Source organism: Anoplophora glabripennis, unplaced genomic scaffold (assembly GCF_000390285.2).
Source record: "Anoplophora glabripennis isolate ALB-LARVAE unplaced genomic scaffold, Agla_2.0 scaffold147, whole genome shotgun sequence".
Taxonomy (NCBI): domain Eukaryota; kingdom Metazoa; phylum Arthropoda; class Insecta; order Coleoptera; family Cerambycidae; genus Anoplophora; species Anoplophora glabripennis.
In genome coordinates, this window is record NW_019416251.1 from 1,018,282 (window position 1) to 1,034,907 (window position 16,626).

The following is a 16,626-nucleotide window of genomic DNA, read 5'->3' on the forward strand; positions in this document are numbered from 1 at the left end:
AATTTCGGTGGCTCCGAAATCATGATAGTAATGAATTACTTATTGTTGGTCTTTAGCGTAGAGCGAAACATATGACATTTTCTCTGTAAATAAAGTGTGGTTCTTATTATCATTTTGATATATATCAGATTATAAATTAAATCCAGTAAAATCGTAATTATACTTCACAACGAAACATTTAAGGGATATGAATTATTCCAGTTTTAAATCGTGTTAGAAAAAAAGTGTCAACAAGAGCCAGGTATCGTAATTTAATGTTACAAAATAACGTAACAAAAGCAGCATTGAAATATTGGTAAATTAGTCTAGTCTGAGCTACATCCTGTGCTGTATGTAATATTATTTATTACATGTGGAAAAAGCCAATACGAATTAACAATAACTGCTTGAGGTCAACATTCTATCAAGCAAGTGTATAAATCTGAATCAATCTGAAGTTCATTTAACAATCCCCTAGAAAAATCTTTATTTGAATATAGCTTTCATAAACTGGGAGGTTTTTGATAAATGTTTATTTTTACTAAATGAAGTAAACACTTTTTAAAAGCACAATTAATAGGTAAAAATAAAAAATTGTTTAGAATATCTTTGTTGTACACAGACGTTCCATTTTAAAAACTCCCCAGATCAATATTTCAAAAACAGAAAGAGATATCTAAGTTCTATAAAATACATATGTTAATTATAGCATTTTTGCAGTGAATTTTTAAAATACTGTGATTGACCTGTAGACTTTTTTTGATTCATCTACAAAGACTATATGTTACTTACTTTGCTCAGCTTCTGTTTGACATTATTTTTTGATATCTCATTTAGGTCGTTAAAAAAATTAAAATATATGTTGTGACGTCATTAAGCAAAATGAATAGGGTGTTTGCCTACAAATATTGATGACTTGTTTATACGTTATATGCTTACTAACACTTTTTAATTTTTCTAGGAATCTGAAATCTACCAGAAATGCATCCGACCACCACCCAATCGCACAGTATTGGAGAGCGAATCGCCACCACCCTACCGGTCCAGTTCGGCGGGTGTCCTAGCATCCTCATCGAGCTCCTCCAGCGGCAGCGACTGGTCGGCTGGCTCGGCGCCGCTGGTCGTCCGTTGCCATTCGATGTCCTCAACGTCCAAGCCGATATCCTCGAGTTCTCACCCAAACGCCACCAGCCAAAAGACTGATTTTTTACAAAGGACTGTTAAAATTTTTACCGGCAAAAAGACGCAGCACCACCAGCCGCCCCCTGCCCCCACGTTACCCGTGGTCGTCGTGCCGGCGACGTCCAGAAGTCGGAGGACGGACCCCAGCCGTCCGAAGCCGCCTCCGGGAGTCTGACCACACGTTCCCACTTAGTTGACATTAAATTTGTGAATTGATTACTTTAAAACAGATTCCATAACTCATTAAATTATATGTTGTACTGGATGGTCCAAAAAAATGCTTCCCGAGTTTTTTTTTGTACGACTCAGTGATTCATTCAACGACTATGAGGACGTTTAGCCTTTTATAAAATAATATATATTTATCAGTGAACTGGACACTTTTTTAATGTGGTTTACATGTGTATTATATCCAAGGAGAACTCTAAAGTAGTAATCCTAGGAAGAGGTGGGATATCCCGAACATGCGGTGCCAAATATAAGGAGTTTGTGTACTGTGTACATAGTTTTGTAAATGCAGGGCAACATCTTCAAACACACACCAAAACATAATATCTACGTATTTTCTAAAGCCGCAACTTTTACTCGTACTTTTTAAAGTCACACGCACCGGAACGACATCAAAAGTCAGTGTTTCAGGTGAATCCTTGTCACATATTTATGGTTAGACGAATTGAACTTTGGAGGAAAAATACTAGATGGCGACTCTCAAAAGCATATCTCTCACCCTTAAGGTTCACGCGAAAACATTTTTACAAAATCGCAAAAATTGGTATCGTAAGAAATTTTTAATAAAAGAAATTTTTAATAAATTCTGTTCTATGTTATCCTGCACCATCAATGAAGAAAATCTATTATATTAAACGTTTAATTTTCATTCAGTGTTAACATCTAGTTACTCTAGATTCTTTGCCTTTTCATTTGTTGCAATTAGAAAAGGATACAGCACATCCAGGGCATCTAGATCTTGACAGGCATTTTTTAGGAGTGTCGCCATCTATATTCTAGTCCCTAAATTTGACGAGTTGTCTGACTATAGATATATATGTACAAACAAAGACTAGACTCAAAATTTGTCAATAAGAGGTTGTGTCAAAATATTTTTTTACAAAATTGTTTTATCTAACTAAGAAATCAGTTTCATGTAGAATTCCTTTAATTTCCATGTCTATATCCACTTGATTTGCCTATTTTTGCAGTTAAATATCGTTGCTTATGTGGCCACTTTAAACACACGTAATTTTATTTTAATTTTTTTTTAATTGGTAAACATTTTGGTGTGGTTTTGAGGCGATTGCCCGGTATACTCGTAAACGGAAAACATATGATATTATTAAATCAAAATATATTTGGCGATAGGCCGCAACTTGCTACTATTGATATTCCAGTAACCTAAATTATAAACAATTGACAGTAGAACATTGTTCTGTTTTTAAATATTGTTTATTGAAGAAGAAAAATACAAAATGGGATATTAAGTGCAAAAAATGGAAGATGGAAGACTTGAATAAAGGACTTTTCTTTTTATGCTAAAAAAAGTGTTCATCTGTTAGTCAAACCGTGGTCAAACTAGCTCCAACTAATCATCACTTCTGTCTGTCTTCGTGTGACCCTCAAAAATAATTGCCTACTTCAAAAAGTACGTTATCTTTTTTGCAAAATAACTTTGTTGGTTTTCGTTTATCGTTTATTTTAAATTTTGAAAAATTCGGTAGTATGTTTCAAGCACCAGTACCAAAGAATATATGCTGTTAAAGAAAAAGTCACGGATATTAAAAGTATAACTTGTTTTTATTTCGATATAAGATATTGGGAATATGTGTTTGATACGTGAAAATGTAAAAAACTGTGCAACATACAAAAAATTAACAAAGCAGTGTATTACGTAAAGAATTTTGTTGCTATATTTTTTTTCATAGATTTATGTTTTACCGTTACAATGCATATTCCTAAGTTTGTTCATTGTTACCTGTATTCCATTTGTATAAAAAAAATTCTGTTTGGCACTCCTAAAAATATACCTTGTTCCATATTTAAAATAATTAAGCAATTCGTTATTTTGATTTGCAATCGGTTATCTTCCAAAATATGTATAAAGTAAAATTTGTTTAGTCTCCCAACTGTGAAAAGAATATGTAATTACAATTTGAAATTATCTACATCTAAAAAAAGTTTTGTAAACATGTCATAGACTTTTATCATTAATGACGATGTTTTTTGTTTATCGCTTTTAGTACGTTTTTTTTTTAATTTCTTGCCATGTCATTTAAGCACACATGAATATGATCACACAAATCCGGAGCTGACGATTGAACGCCTTGTGTTGAATTATTTGTGAAGCTCTTAATTTCTAAATATTTATTCAATACAAAAGATGTATTATTGACGATTCAGAAATCGGTGTTTTAGTAAAATCCAAGTTCTGAGTATAAATAGGTACACATTTTTTTTTTCGACTAGGTTTTGAGCTAAGAATCGCATCATGTACGTGTACTATAAGAATGAATAATTTTTTGGATCAGTATTCATCAAGTATTAATTTTTTGTAGATAGCGTGAAACTGTTCAGAGGTGAACTGATTTGTATGGGTAACTTTTTTTTATTAGGAGAAATTGTGACGTTTAAATCGTGTTCAGCAGTAGCTGCTGATACAAGTGCCAGTTCAGGTTTTAGGAAGTTCGAAGTGTTATTAATTTATTTTTGTTTTTTTTTTAACATATTTCGAAAAGAAATTCTTTCAATCTAGTCATTTTGATCAAGTTGTGATTGGTTTTGAGGGTGCGCACTTGAGCAAATAGATTATCTAGCAAATGTTAAATTATATAATTAAATATATTGCAAAAAATATTATATGGTAGACAGAACCGTATATCTAGTGGAACATAAGCATTATTGTGATGATAAGGTGCTTGGGATCATAATATGTGCATATAACTTGTAAACCAACAAAAGACAAACATATATTCCTATAAAAAGTTTATTTTTTGTATCGAGTAGAGTAGTTATTATTTATTTTCAGAGCATTTCCCAAAAACACCTATTTTCTAGTTGTAATTACTTCAGTGGTATATAATTTATTTTTTTTATTGCTAAGGTGCGACTTTACATTAACTATAATAAATTTGTCTTATCAATGATTTCGTGATGCTATTTTAGTTTGTTTTAGTCAAGATAGCTTAAAAAAGCGAATGCTTATTAAAATAAAGTCACGAACTACCTGTATCCTTTGATCCAATTTTATAAATTATGTATTATTTATTTTTTATTATATTTTTTGTATACTGTTCCATAATAATAATATGCAGCTTAATTATTTGCGAAACAGATCTGTCGTATTTGTTATTTTGTCAGTAAATCTTATTTATTATATATTTTTTTATTAGATCTGCCAAGATCTGTTTCCCAAATAATTAAACACTCTGTACATTTTATTCCCATAGATATCTATAGTAAATAGTTTTTTGCATATATGTATGAGGCCCAAGCCGAAAAAAGTCATAACAACAAGAAAATTGTGATTAAATTTTATTATTATAATAAATAACAAATTAATGAAAATGTTTTTGTATTAGTGAATTATTAAAACAACTTAAATTGTAAATTTCGTTTTTGTTTTACTCTTTGACTATAGTTTTCTATTCTGTTTAGAGGGACATCATATGTAATAATGTGATTTACTTATAAGTGAAAATCATACATGAAATAATAAATCACTTTCATTCACTTTGTTTTATTAACTATGGTGATGTGGCTCCACGAGCACCCAAGTGGAATCAAAACGGGCAAAATAAACAACAATACAAGCAAAAAAAAATATTTGTGAAAGTTACTTTTAACATCGAAACTTTATTTTTTGCACAAGAAGTGTCCCCATACGTAAAAATTGTGAAAGAAGTGCAGTTTCACTAAATACACCCTTTCCTAATGCTCACTTCAAATTTGTGTGAAAGTGGACCATTTTTTTTATTTAGTCCTACGATACAGGTAAGTTGTACCTGTTTTCTTACAAACCTATCTATGTTGTTGGTTATAGAACATTCCAAGAGTAGGTGCTCAGAGTAAACAGACTGTACACTATGCGAAATGAGTGGCCCTTTGCAATTTCCTTGCAAGTAAGCACTTGTAAAAATGGCTGTTTGATTTATTTCAGTTTACTGTTTTGAAACTCTGGTACCTACCTTATAAAATAAAAATAATAAACTGCTGATGATATTCTTAATATAAAAAAAATATATATTTTTTATTTTTTCTGTTTAAATTTGAAATTAATACTAGCATTTCACCTTTCAACCTTTATAATGTAGAAAAGTAAAAATTTTGTGAAAACAAAAACCTCTTCATATCTATCAATAAATATATACAGCAGGTCCCGTTTTTCAGGTTACCTCTGAAAATGTGAGAAGGCTGTGGACTTTACGCAAGCCAATTTTTTTACAAATAGTACCCTGAAGGGAGGTTATATTCTACTAATCATTTTATTGATGGAACAAAAGCCTGGCCTACTACGATTTTTTAAAGGGGTGTTTTTCCAGAAAGTGGCATTAGGCATTTTTTTTATCAAAAATAATTTACCACGCTATTCAACACTCGTCAAGATCCCCATATACCAAATTTCAACGACGAATGTCTATTAAGTGTCTTTTTATGTGGTGCCAAACTTCGAAAATTCAGACAACTAAAAATTATAATAAGCAGGTCACAGGTTGCCATGAAAGTGAAAACAAGTACCAGTCGGACAAAGAAAAAACAGACACTTTTAACTGCGGCCACAATAAAAATAATAATTAACATACAAAAAATGTAGGTAATAAATTATAAGTATTAAATTTTAGTTTTCTCAAACTATGGACTTTTACTTTTGGGGTTTTATAAAACAAAAAGCTTATAAAAACAGACCAAGGAATTTGGATGACCTAATGAATTACATAAGACAAGCTTGTGCAGTGATTACTCCACAACAGCTATGTAAATTATTTTTAAATTTGAGAAGAGGATTGGAAAAATATGTTCGATTGGAAGGAGGTTTGGTGGAGAAAACTGAAACTTAATTTAGATTAACGTTTTGCAATTTTTCTGTTTAAGAACTTAGTATTTATAATTCATTAAATTTTATTATTTTTTATAATTAATTAATAATAATAATGAATTAATATAATTAAAAGTTTTAAATTTATAGTGCCTTTCTTTGTCTAATTAGTACTTGTTTTCACTTTCATGGCAACCTTTGACCTGCTTATTATTATAATTTTTAGTCGTTTGATTTTTCGAAGTTTGGCACCACATAAAAAAACACTCCATAGACATTTGCCGTTCAAATTTTGTATATGGGTATTTTGATGGGTATTGAATAGCCTGGTAATATTATCTTTTTCGCGATCGGTAAAAGGGTTATGAAGTTATTAATTAAATTAGTTTTATTTTTGACAACTTTGAAGACCTGTAACTCAAAAACCAAAACCTTTTTATTTAACTTTTTGTTCGTAGATCGTATTTATTTATCGTCAAACGTTGTCGGTAAAATTTGAGGACACCCTGTATAGTCGAGTAAAGGTTGGCAATTTGAAAGCATTGAACTAGCTCTTTTATCTATGAAAAATGAATCTCGCCGTGCATTAGCATTATCGATTCTTGTAAAAAATACAGTATGCTTACAGATAGAGGAAGACTATTTTGTTTTTCACTTTACAGAGATGATTCTCGTTAAAAAATTCTGCTTTCTAGGCGTTTAAAAAAACGTAATACTTTCTATTGCATTCTACTTGTACCCACTAAGATGTGCGTTTTTCTCAAGGGAATAAAAACGTAAGTACAAACCAAGTGGGTGGGTATGACTGGATAAAAAACACGTTCATGGACAAATTCGAAGACTGTGATACCCTTCATCATCCGAGCCTTGTATTACATTTTACACTTCACAGGTCAAATAAATGACTGGGAAAAAATAATAGCCACCAAAACTTTAGTAGATCTTTTTATTGCAAATATAAAGCTACTATATAAAAATACAAAAATATAAATAAAATAAATTAGTTTTAGGACTAAAATAATCGCAAACCTTAGCAAAGAACTCTTCTTTATCTTTTATCCTTATATTTACAGGGTGTTTTGTAAAAAAGTGCTGCATGTTGAGAGGTGGAACATATTACTTTCAATTATGTTTGTATAAGTGGAACTTTATCGAAAATTGGTTTATAAATACCAGTTTCCAGATTTACCTTAACAAAGCTCCCGTCATTTTGTTTTCTACGTAAGTCCTCGCCTTAACATTTTCGTCTTTCTCCACCTCGTCGCACTTAAGGGGAAGGTGGTTGGGTTCCTTGCACTTCCGACAGGACTCCTTCATTAAGTACGGATTAAGACATCGGAAAATTTTGTCCGATCCGTTGAGGATGTTAGCAAGTCACAGAAGGGGCAGGATTCTAGTTCTTCTATACCAGCGGTCTTGATCTCTGCCACCTTCTGGGCCCACTTTGAAAACGTTTTGAGTGGTAGAACACTCTCACTTCATCTAGTGCCAACACTGCCCGATGCAGATCCTACCTATATCCGAAGGCAATGTGAACGGTATGCCAATGACAGCGATGGCTTAAAGGAATTTATCAATCGTGATCGAGAAACGAAAAATTATCCCACTTTAAAGGAGAATAGGAGGTAAACGCTCGAATGGTTATTAAGTTATAATTAACTCTTATTTGATTATTCCATGATAAAATTAATATGGAAATAAATTTCAAGAATTCTCTTTGACTAAGTGTTAAATCTTTCTTGTTTGTGTAATTTTCAGAAAACAGCAACTTTCTGCCCAACAAAGGGATTACACAACACGATTTAATGTAGAAAATTTTATAAATCTCTTCCCCGAACCAGAAAAAATCTTTGAAGATCCCGACAGGAGCATTAAGTTGGACTCGCGCTCAATGAACTACGCTAGCGCATTTTTTAGAAATAGGCACAATAATATCTCGGTAAAGACGATTCAAAAGGTACTGACCGAGAATAACTTTAAGGCTTTAATCTGTGACAAAGTCTTGAGCAGTTACGTTGAGCAAAATGCCACCATGAAAACTAAAAGAAAGCCTGTTCGGTTACACAAAAATTGTGATAACATCCCGCTGTTGCAAGAGATAATTTAAAATAAAATCTACTTTGATTAATTTTCTTTCTAATTTTTTTCGTAACGCTGGTCCTCGTTAAAATCTTCCGATTTCTGCTGTTCTTCGGCCACTATTATGTTTCTAATCCAAACTCTTTTTTTCAGTGGTAATGACGATACTTCTATGTTCCCACGTTGAACGGGATTGACCTAAACATTAATAGAAAAAGAAATATTCATTTAGGCAGTTTGTAATATACGTATACGAAAAGCGTGAAAAAAAGAAATCGGGATTAAAATATCTTCATGGGAGTACGAAAATAAAAGTAGCTGACAGCCTAGTTGGGGCAGGGGCGTTTAAAACGGGGTAAAATGTACCACTTATCGAGCGTGCAAGCTGTGTGCGGGAAATGCATATATCTCGATTACTCCTTCACCGATTTCGACTTGGAAAGTTTCCTATCATTGGTTCGGTTACCAATACATGTGTATAAATATATGTACTTATACAGGATGTCGCGCTTAATTGTGATACAAGCTTGTAGCTTCTTTATTTTTTGACTGATTTCAACTATTTTTTTTTTAGAATGTAGGATAAAAAAACTATCTAACTGTAACACTGCTGCTTTTATTAATGCAAATTTTTCCAAAAAACATATTACGTATTCTCATTTAGCATCCCTTAAAATGTCATATCACCAAGTTTCATCAAATTCGATACATATTCAGACGAGTACTAGTTTGCCGTGCATTGCTTTAATGAAAAAGCAGTAGTATCACAGTTAGATAGTTTTTTTACCCTATAAAAAATTTTTTGAAATCAACCAAAAAATAAAGAAGTTCAGGCTTGATTTTCTTTCACGACATCATGGAGTGCTCGCACAAAGATGTATTGAATTTGATGAAACTTTGGCAAGACGTTTTAAGGGATGCTGAATGAGAATACGTAATCTGTTTTTTGGAAAAAAAATCGCTAAAACCAATCAACTGTTTTAATGTCAAGAAAATACGCCCTAGTTGGCCGTAAATTGCATTAATAGAAACAGTACAGTTAGATAAAGTTTTTTTAGCCCACACTCCATAATAAAAATTTTTGAAATCGACCAAAAAAAAGAAGTTACAGGCTTGTATCACATTTAAGCACGACACCCTGTATATTTCATAAAAATTATGCATATTGTATAGGGAAATTGATGATTTTTCCATTGTACAATCATTTTCAAAACTTTACCAAAAATTATTAAGTAAAGAGCTATAATGATAGCGATATTCATGAAAATTAGAGTAACAGCGTTTTTTAAAACTTCGTACTATCTCTGTAAGTTTTTGTAAACATGTAAATTTTTCCCAACATTACCTTTATTTGAAATAATTTTTTTTTTTTTACTTATGAGGTTGACTTTTTATTTACCTTACTCAATTATTTTGCAAAATATTAAAATATTAAAAATAGGCTGTTCCCTGCTCCCCCAAAGGTCTAGAATATATTCTATGAGTTGCTGATATTAATCTGATCACGGGGCAATTTTCGTATTTACCCCCGCACCCCCAGCCCCCGCCCCACAAGGGTTGTCAGCAAACTCTGAAACCCTCTGAAACATACGACCAACACATTAAAAATAAAATTGGCCATTAATCCGATCACGGGGGATTTTGACACCAATCTCTTCGTCTACTAAATGGGGACTCAATCAAAATCCTTGTTGACCATTTTTATGCATGCAGTATGAAACATCAGGGTGAGATTTTATGGGAGTCACTATCTACCACTTTTTATTTATTAGTTTACAGCAAGAACAGTTATAATAGGAATTTTGCTTCTATAGAAAATAAATTAGGCAAGCAAATACTGTCTTAAAAAATTTTTTACATCTGTTGAAACGCAGTGGCGGTTCGGGACATTGAAAATAGGTGAAGCATATTCATCGATTGACTAAACAGAAAAAAAAAAATTGCTACAGCAAAAATTTTCTTTTCAAGGTCAAACGGCTTTAAATGAATCTGGAAATTTTTCATTGCATTTGCAACAGTACCGAAAAACTGACGTTCGCGAGAAGGATTTTTATTTAGATTTTATAAAAAATATAAGTTTTAGTTCGGCTCGTGGACTTCTAATGATCTGGTTTAATATTACTAAAAAATTAACTTTTAAAGTTCGTCGACATACTTTATTAACACCCAGTATACAGTATGATCCATTTCAAATCGTAAATAGCTCAGTATGTGACGGTTTTTAGGTCTGAATTTTTGACACATGCACCGATTGACGTGACATTTTAACAGTAAGTAGAAAATTACTCAAAAAACAAAAGTTACATAGTGTCGATGTGTGCTTTCACCTTCGAGGGTAGCAATGAAGGCACCCATTTTAACCGCAAAAATCAATAGAGGGATGAATTCTAAGCAAAAAATTCTCTATAAGGTTTTTTCCAAAAATTTATATTTTGCAATTGAAAATGTTGATTTTTCATCTAAAAAGTGCATGTTTTTCAACCATTTTTGATAAAAAAAAGTTTTTGAAATAACGAATCGGTTCATTTTTTGTTGATTACCGTAGATGTAATAATAACCGAGTTACCACTCTCTAAAGGTGATTGTTTATTTTTCGGAAGTAAAATTGAACCTTTTACCGTAAAAAAATGGCGAAACAACTAATTTTTCGAAGAAAATTAATATAATCTTTTTTAAAGTGCTTGGAAAGACCTTTAAAATGCTTTTTGAAAAAATTTCATAGCTCAAAAACTGGCGGAGTCATGATGAAAATAAAATGGTCATCTCATTTTTTCGGAGAAAAAATCAATAATAAAATCTCTGGCTGAACCATGAAAATAGAAACTAAGCGTAATCCATGTACAGTACAGTTGACTTTATTTAGGTACTAATAATAGGCTCTGCAAGTTTGACCAGTTTAGAATGCCTAAATTTTAAAAAAAATTGAAATAATGAAAAAAATATATTTAATTTTTAAAAAAATTTCCATTTTTTCGAAATAACTCAAAAACTAAACAAGATACGTGAAAAATGCAAGAGTTCAAAATTAAAGGACACTCTTTATAATATTTTTACTCTCTTTCAATTTTTCCTAGAGCAAAAATTAACTGAGATATTACATTTTTTAGTTTTTTAGTTCTTTGAGCCTTTAAAACTAAAAATCTCGAAAACGAAGAGTTCAAAACCCTTCAACTATATAGGTTGATTTGTAGCTCTTGCAATTCCCTGCAAATTGCTTTTTGGAGCGATGAAAAATATTAAAAATTAAAAAAGTTATCCAGAAAAAACGAATTGTATTATTCAGTGAAAATTGTTGGGCCGTGTAAATGACTTAACTTCCGATAGTTTCCGAGGCGTAATACACACACAAACACACACACGCACATGTCGAAACAGCGGAAGTCGACAGTGATGATAGTTCTTTAGATAATATGTAAATTTTTGATAATAAAGCATAATTCTACAGGGTGTTAAAAAAAGAGTGTAAAATATTTAAGGAGGTAATAGTATGAACCAAAATAAGCAGAAAAGTCTTAATAAACATGGGTCCGCAAAGTAACGGTTGCGGAGATATGGAATGTTTTATGTTTTTTAACCCCTTTTCCACATAGATGGATAGGAAGGGCCAGACCTGTTTTATGGCCTCCAAGATCGCCTGATCTGAACCCTCTAGATTTCTTTGTTTGGGGATATTTGAAGACATTAGTGTATGGTACTCCTGTAAATAGCCTGGAAGAGCTGCAGCTACGGATTAATCAAAAGTGTCAAGAAATCCAAACCAAGGAGGGTGTTTTCGAAAGAGTTCGAATAACGTTGAGACGAAGATGTCGTGCCTGCTTGGAAATGGACGGAGGGCACTTTGAGCATCTTCTGTAACTTTGTTTTTTGTTTGTTAAAAGCTTCCTTTGTCGGTTTATTTCTAATAAAATAAAATATTTGAAAAACGAATAGTGGTCCATATCTCCGCAACCGTTACTTTGCGGACCCATGTTTATTAAGACTTCTCTGCTTATTTTGGTTCATACTATTACCTCCTGAAATATTTTACACTCTTTTTTTAACACCCTGTATAATACGCAAATATTTTTTATTTTCCCTTTCACTAATTACATAATTTATGTTTCGAGTTTTAAGTAATCTCGTTGAATTTAGTTGATTTATCGTTGAGTGTTTTGAAGCAAGTAAAAATTCTTCAATTCCTCATTAAGGGTTGTTTTTAAGGGTTGAAACCCTTCATTCATTCATTCATTATTGCCCTGTCAAAACATTTCAGCCGCGAAAACTAATTTTTGTTTTTTTTCCTCATAAAGGGTGGATTTTAAGAGTTTGAATGTTGCTACAAATCCAAAATTATTATTCAAAACATAAAAGAATGCTTATTCTATTGACATAATACTTAAATCTATGGTTTTTACGTTTTCTGCAAGAAGGGGTAGTTTTCACCCCCTAAACACCATAAGCACACATTATGGATATGTAACTTTACTAAAAACTAAAAACTAAAAAAGGGTATTTACTGACCAATTTAACTTGGGTTTGGAGCTTAAAAAAGTATTAAATCACATATGATCCGAGTTACGTTTTATCAATGTAATTTGTACGAAATTTCGAGAAAAAATATTTGTTGTTCATTGTAAAATTAATAGTAAAAGTTTTACCAATTCCGTTCTTCCTGAACGGGGTAAGCAACCTATGGAATTGTAAATAAATTGAATAAATAAAATGTACTCTTAAAATTCCTTTCACCTCTTTCGTGCTCGTTCGAGATCGAGATCATTTGTCACCGGTTACATAAATAAATTAATAAAAGTAAATTAAACTCACTTGTTGGATCGGTTCTCTAATTTGTTATTCCTCGGGCACCTTCTTGGCCCTGTCCCTGTGATCATCATGCGCACAGTCGGGTCCATTTTTAGTTTCGACACATCTATTTCGGCCTTGGCGGCTACTGCAGCCTCTTCAATATTCGACTGTTTGTCTTCTTGTCCTCGCTGAACAACGGGCACCTATAAGCGAACTGTTATCATACACAAACTTTAAACAACATGTAACAGCTTACAGTTCGTACTTGTCGTTGCTCATCCATTTGAAATGGGAGTAATCCGTCACGGGCTCTCGGCAGAGATAGCACATGCTGGCCCCACATGGGCACGTCATCTTGTTACATCCCTCATCTTTGATGAAGTTGATTCCACAGTGCCAGCATTTTCTAAAACAATAATTACTTGTTTAATTTATATATTTTCATTTCTGTGCGATATCTTATTGCCATTCTTTTAATTTATGGGGTTTGACAATGCGTGCCATAGCTCCCAAGTGTGTATGTCGCATGTTGCTTTAAAATTTTTACGTTTACATGTTTCTTCAATAACATTTGCTTGATGCTTGTTATAAACGCACACTAAATGTGCTTTATTTTGTTTTGAATTAAAAAAAAATATATATATTTTTTTTATTGAATAAACGATTGGATAAAATTGAACGTATTAAGTGTACAAAAAAATAAAGAAGTGAAGCTTTATCGAAGTTTATAAATATCAGTTTCCAGATTTACCTTAACAAAGCTTCCGTCATTTTGTTTTCTATGTAAGTCCTCGCCTTAACATTTTCATCTTTCTCCACCTCTTCGCACTTAAGGGGAAGGTGGTTGGGTTCCTTGCACTTCCGACAGGACTCCTTCATGCAGTCCGGATTAAGGCATCGGAAAATTTTGTCCGATTCGTTGGGGATGTAAGCAAAGTCACAGAAGGGGCAGGATTCTAGTTCTTCTATACCAGCGGCCTTGATCTCTGCCACCGCCTTCTTCTGGGCCCACTTCGAAAACATTTTCGGTGGCAGAACACTCTGATGGAATACATAAAGAGAATTAGTAGTTTAACAAAATTAAAAATGTCCGTGCTTGATTTGTTTAATCTAGTCTAGTGTCAACACAGGTCCTGCTTTCATAATATTTGAAAAATTGCAGACTACTCTCTGCCAGTTTAACCGTTTAAAGGTCCAGGTGTCGAGTAGCAGTGACCATTCACAGATAAAGCACCGTTTTGTTTCTATTAGCAGAGAGCGAGCTATAGACCGATCGAAATAACTCATTTAGGGGGAAAAAAAAAGAAAATTGTTACCTGGACTTTTATAAGTGGAAATGGTAAAGAGGCTTATAACAAAAGAAAAAAAAATAAATGCATGTGCAGGGGCGGCGGAGGGTTGATTTGGGGGGGGTTGAAAAGTTATGAAAAATTGTATCATTGGGATTTTTCGCGAAAGTTGACGTCAAACAAAAAAATGTATCCAATACAAAAGTTGTAGATCATGCAAGGTCACCTATTAACATATCCTCAAAATTTACGAGAAGAATGAGAAAAACAGGTTTTTTCCTTATTTTTCGATTTTTATTTCTCATTTCCTCAAAAATAATCTAATTCTGACGAAACTTGGTGAAAGTATACCTTTCTGTATCTTAAACAACTACAAATTTTTTTAGATAAAAAAATCAAGACGTTTCCGAGATATTCATTTTTTTCGGTCTGAAACACTTTCTTCAAAGAAAAAATTCTACTTAGAAAAATCATCGTACAGAGTTCTGCCGGTGATCATTTTTTTCGATTTGACATATACTTTTTGGTGAAACAAAAAAAAATCTGTAATCACAGTTTAAAAACATAGCCAAAAATGCAAAAAATTAAAAAATGACTTGCAACATTAAATTTTTCAGTAATTTTCGATAATTTGTTTAAATTTAAAAAAAATCAAATACTGAAACACCATTCAATTGTATCGAAAAAGTACAAAAAAAAGTCGAATAGTGAATAAATAAAATAAATAATGTTTTTTTTCCATAGGAGCGATTAGTGTACTTATTATTTTTAAAATTTTTATGAATTCATAGATATACAGTGTGTCCAAGATAAGGATGGTATAGCATTAGGATCTAGGAAACGATAAGAGATACGGGGTGGCTCAGATTAGAAAAAAGTCGTGTGTTTTTATACCTAACAATATGACGGTTAGAAAGTTTTAATATTCCGGGTAGTTCCGGAGAAACCCGAAATGTTGCGAAATTGGTTCAATTTTTTCGGATTTATTTGAAAATAAATTACATATTTACAATACCACTTTTTTCGCCCTACACAATGGCGTCAACATTTTTGCAATCCGACGTTTCGTCTTTTTTTCCTGAGTACGGCTTTGGAACGCTTTCAAAATATCTATTGGAGGAAGTCATAACAGTATAAAAGACAATACCGCACAAAATATCCAATAATTTTTTTGTACTACTATTAGAAATACTAATTAGAAAAAAAAAAATAATAAAATATTTCATAAATTCATATTATTTTTTTATTAGGTACAACTTTTTAAATTATTGATTAAAAAAAATTGTTGGATATTTTGTACTGTATTAACTTTTACACTGTTATGACTTCCTCCAATAGATATTTTGAAAGCGTTCAGAGCCGTACTAAGGAAAAATGAAATTGAAATGATAAATTTATTTTAAAATTCGTCTTCAAATAAAGCCAGAAAAAAATAAAACGATTTTGCAAAATTTCGAGTTTTCGGATTTCGCGTCAACAGTAGATTTTGCAGTTAATACTTTGTATTGCTGAAATCTCAAATCGTCCAGAGATAATTTATCATTTGTGCATTTGTAATTCGACTTAAATGTTTATTAACAATACTGTACAAAAATAAAGTTTTGGGTCAAACAATGAAACAGTTTTTTTTTTGTTTTTTTCCGTAGAATTGAATGGAGTTTTTGAATGTTTTTTAATTTAAATAAATTATCAAAAATTACTGAAAAATTTATTGTTGCAAGTCATTTAAAATTTTTTTTGGCATTTTTGAGCATGTTTATGAACCGTGATTACAGATTTTTTTATTTCACCAGAAAGTATGTCAAAACGAAAAACGTGTTTGGGTCGAAAAAATTAATATCTCAGAAACTTCTTGATTTTTTTATCTAAAAAAAATTGTGGTTATTTAATACACAGAAAAGTATACTTTCACCAAGATTCGTTTAAATTATTTTTGCGGAAATGAGAAATAAAAAAATAAAAAATAAAAAATAAAAAACGAAAAATCAGAAAAAAAACTGTTTTTCGCATTTTTCTCAGAAATTTTGAGGTTATGTTAAAAAGTGACCTCTACAAACGTTGTAAATTTTTGCATGGTCTACAACTTTTGTATTGGATACTTTTTTGTTTGACGTCAACTTTTGCCAGAAATCCCAATGATACAATTTTTCATTCATTTCAACTTATCAACCCCCCAAATCAACCCTCCGCCGCTCCTGCTCACGCATTTATTTTTTTTAGGTTTATTATAAGCCTTTTTACCATTTCCACTTATAAAAGTCTAGGTAACAATTTTTTTTTCTTCAAGTG

General features: G+C 31.8%; 2 protein-coding genes across 2 annotated transcripts in view; one reads left to right on the forward strand and one right to left on the reverse strand.

The window, feature by feature from the left end:
* Positions 1 to 4,809, forward strand: part of LOC108909616 — a 255,238-nt gene extending 250,429 nt beyond the window's left edge. Inside the window, exon 4 of the mRNA XM_023456558.1 lies at positions 941 to 4,809. Coding sequence (XP_023312326.1) covers positions 941 to 1,336 — 396 coding nt within the window. The 3' untranslated portion in view covers positions 1,337 to 4,809. The remainder of the gene's footprint in view (positions 1 to 940) is intronic.
* Positions 4,810 to 7,979: 3,170 nt separating this feature from the next.
* Positions 7,980 to 14,080, reverse strand: LOC108909606 (E3 ubiquitin-protein ligase RNF216-like). Its single transcript, XM_018713989.2, has 4 exons — positions 13,800 to 14,080; positions 13,305 to 13,454; positions 13,070 to 13,251; positions 7,980 to 8,464 (listed from the first exon to the last, which is right to left on the reverse strand). The coding sequence occupies exons 1-3, from the start codon at positions 14,069 to 14,071 to the stop codon at positions 13,191 to 13,193; spliced, it is 483 nt and encodes a 160-aa protein (XP_018569505.1). The 5' UTR covers positions 14,072 to 14,080; the 3' UTR covers positions 7,980 to 8,464; positions 13,070 to 13,190.
* Positions 14,081 to 16,626: the final 2,546 nt, after the last annotated feature.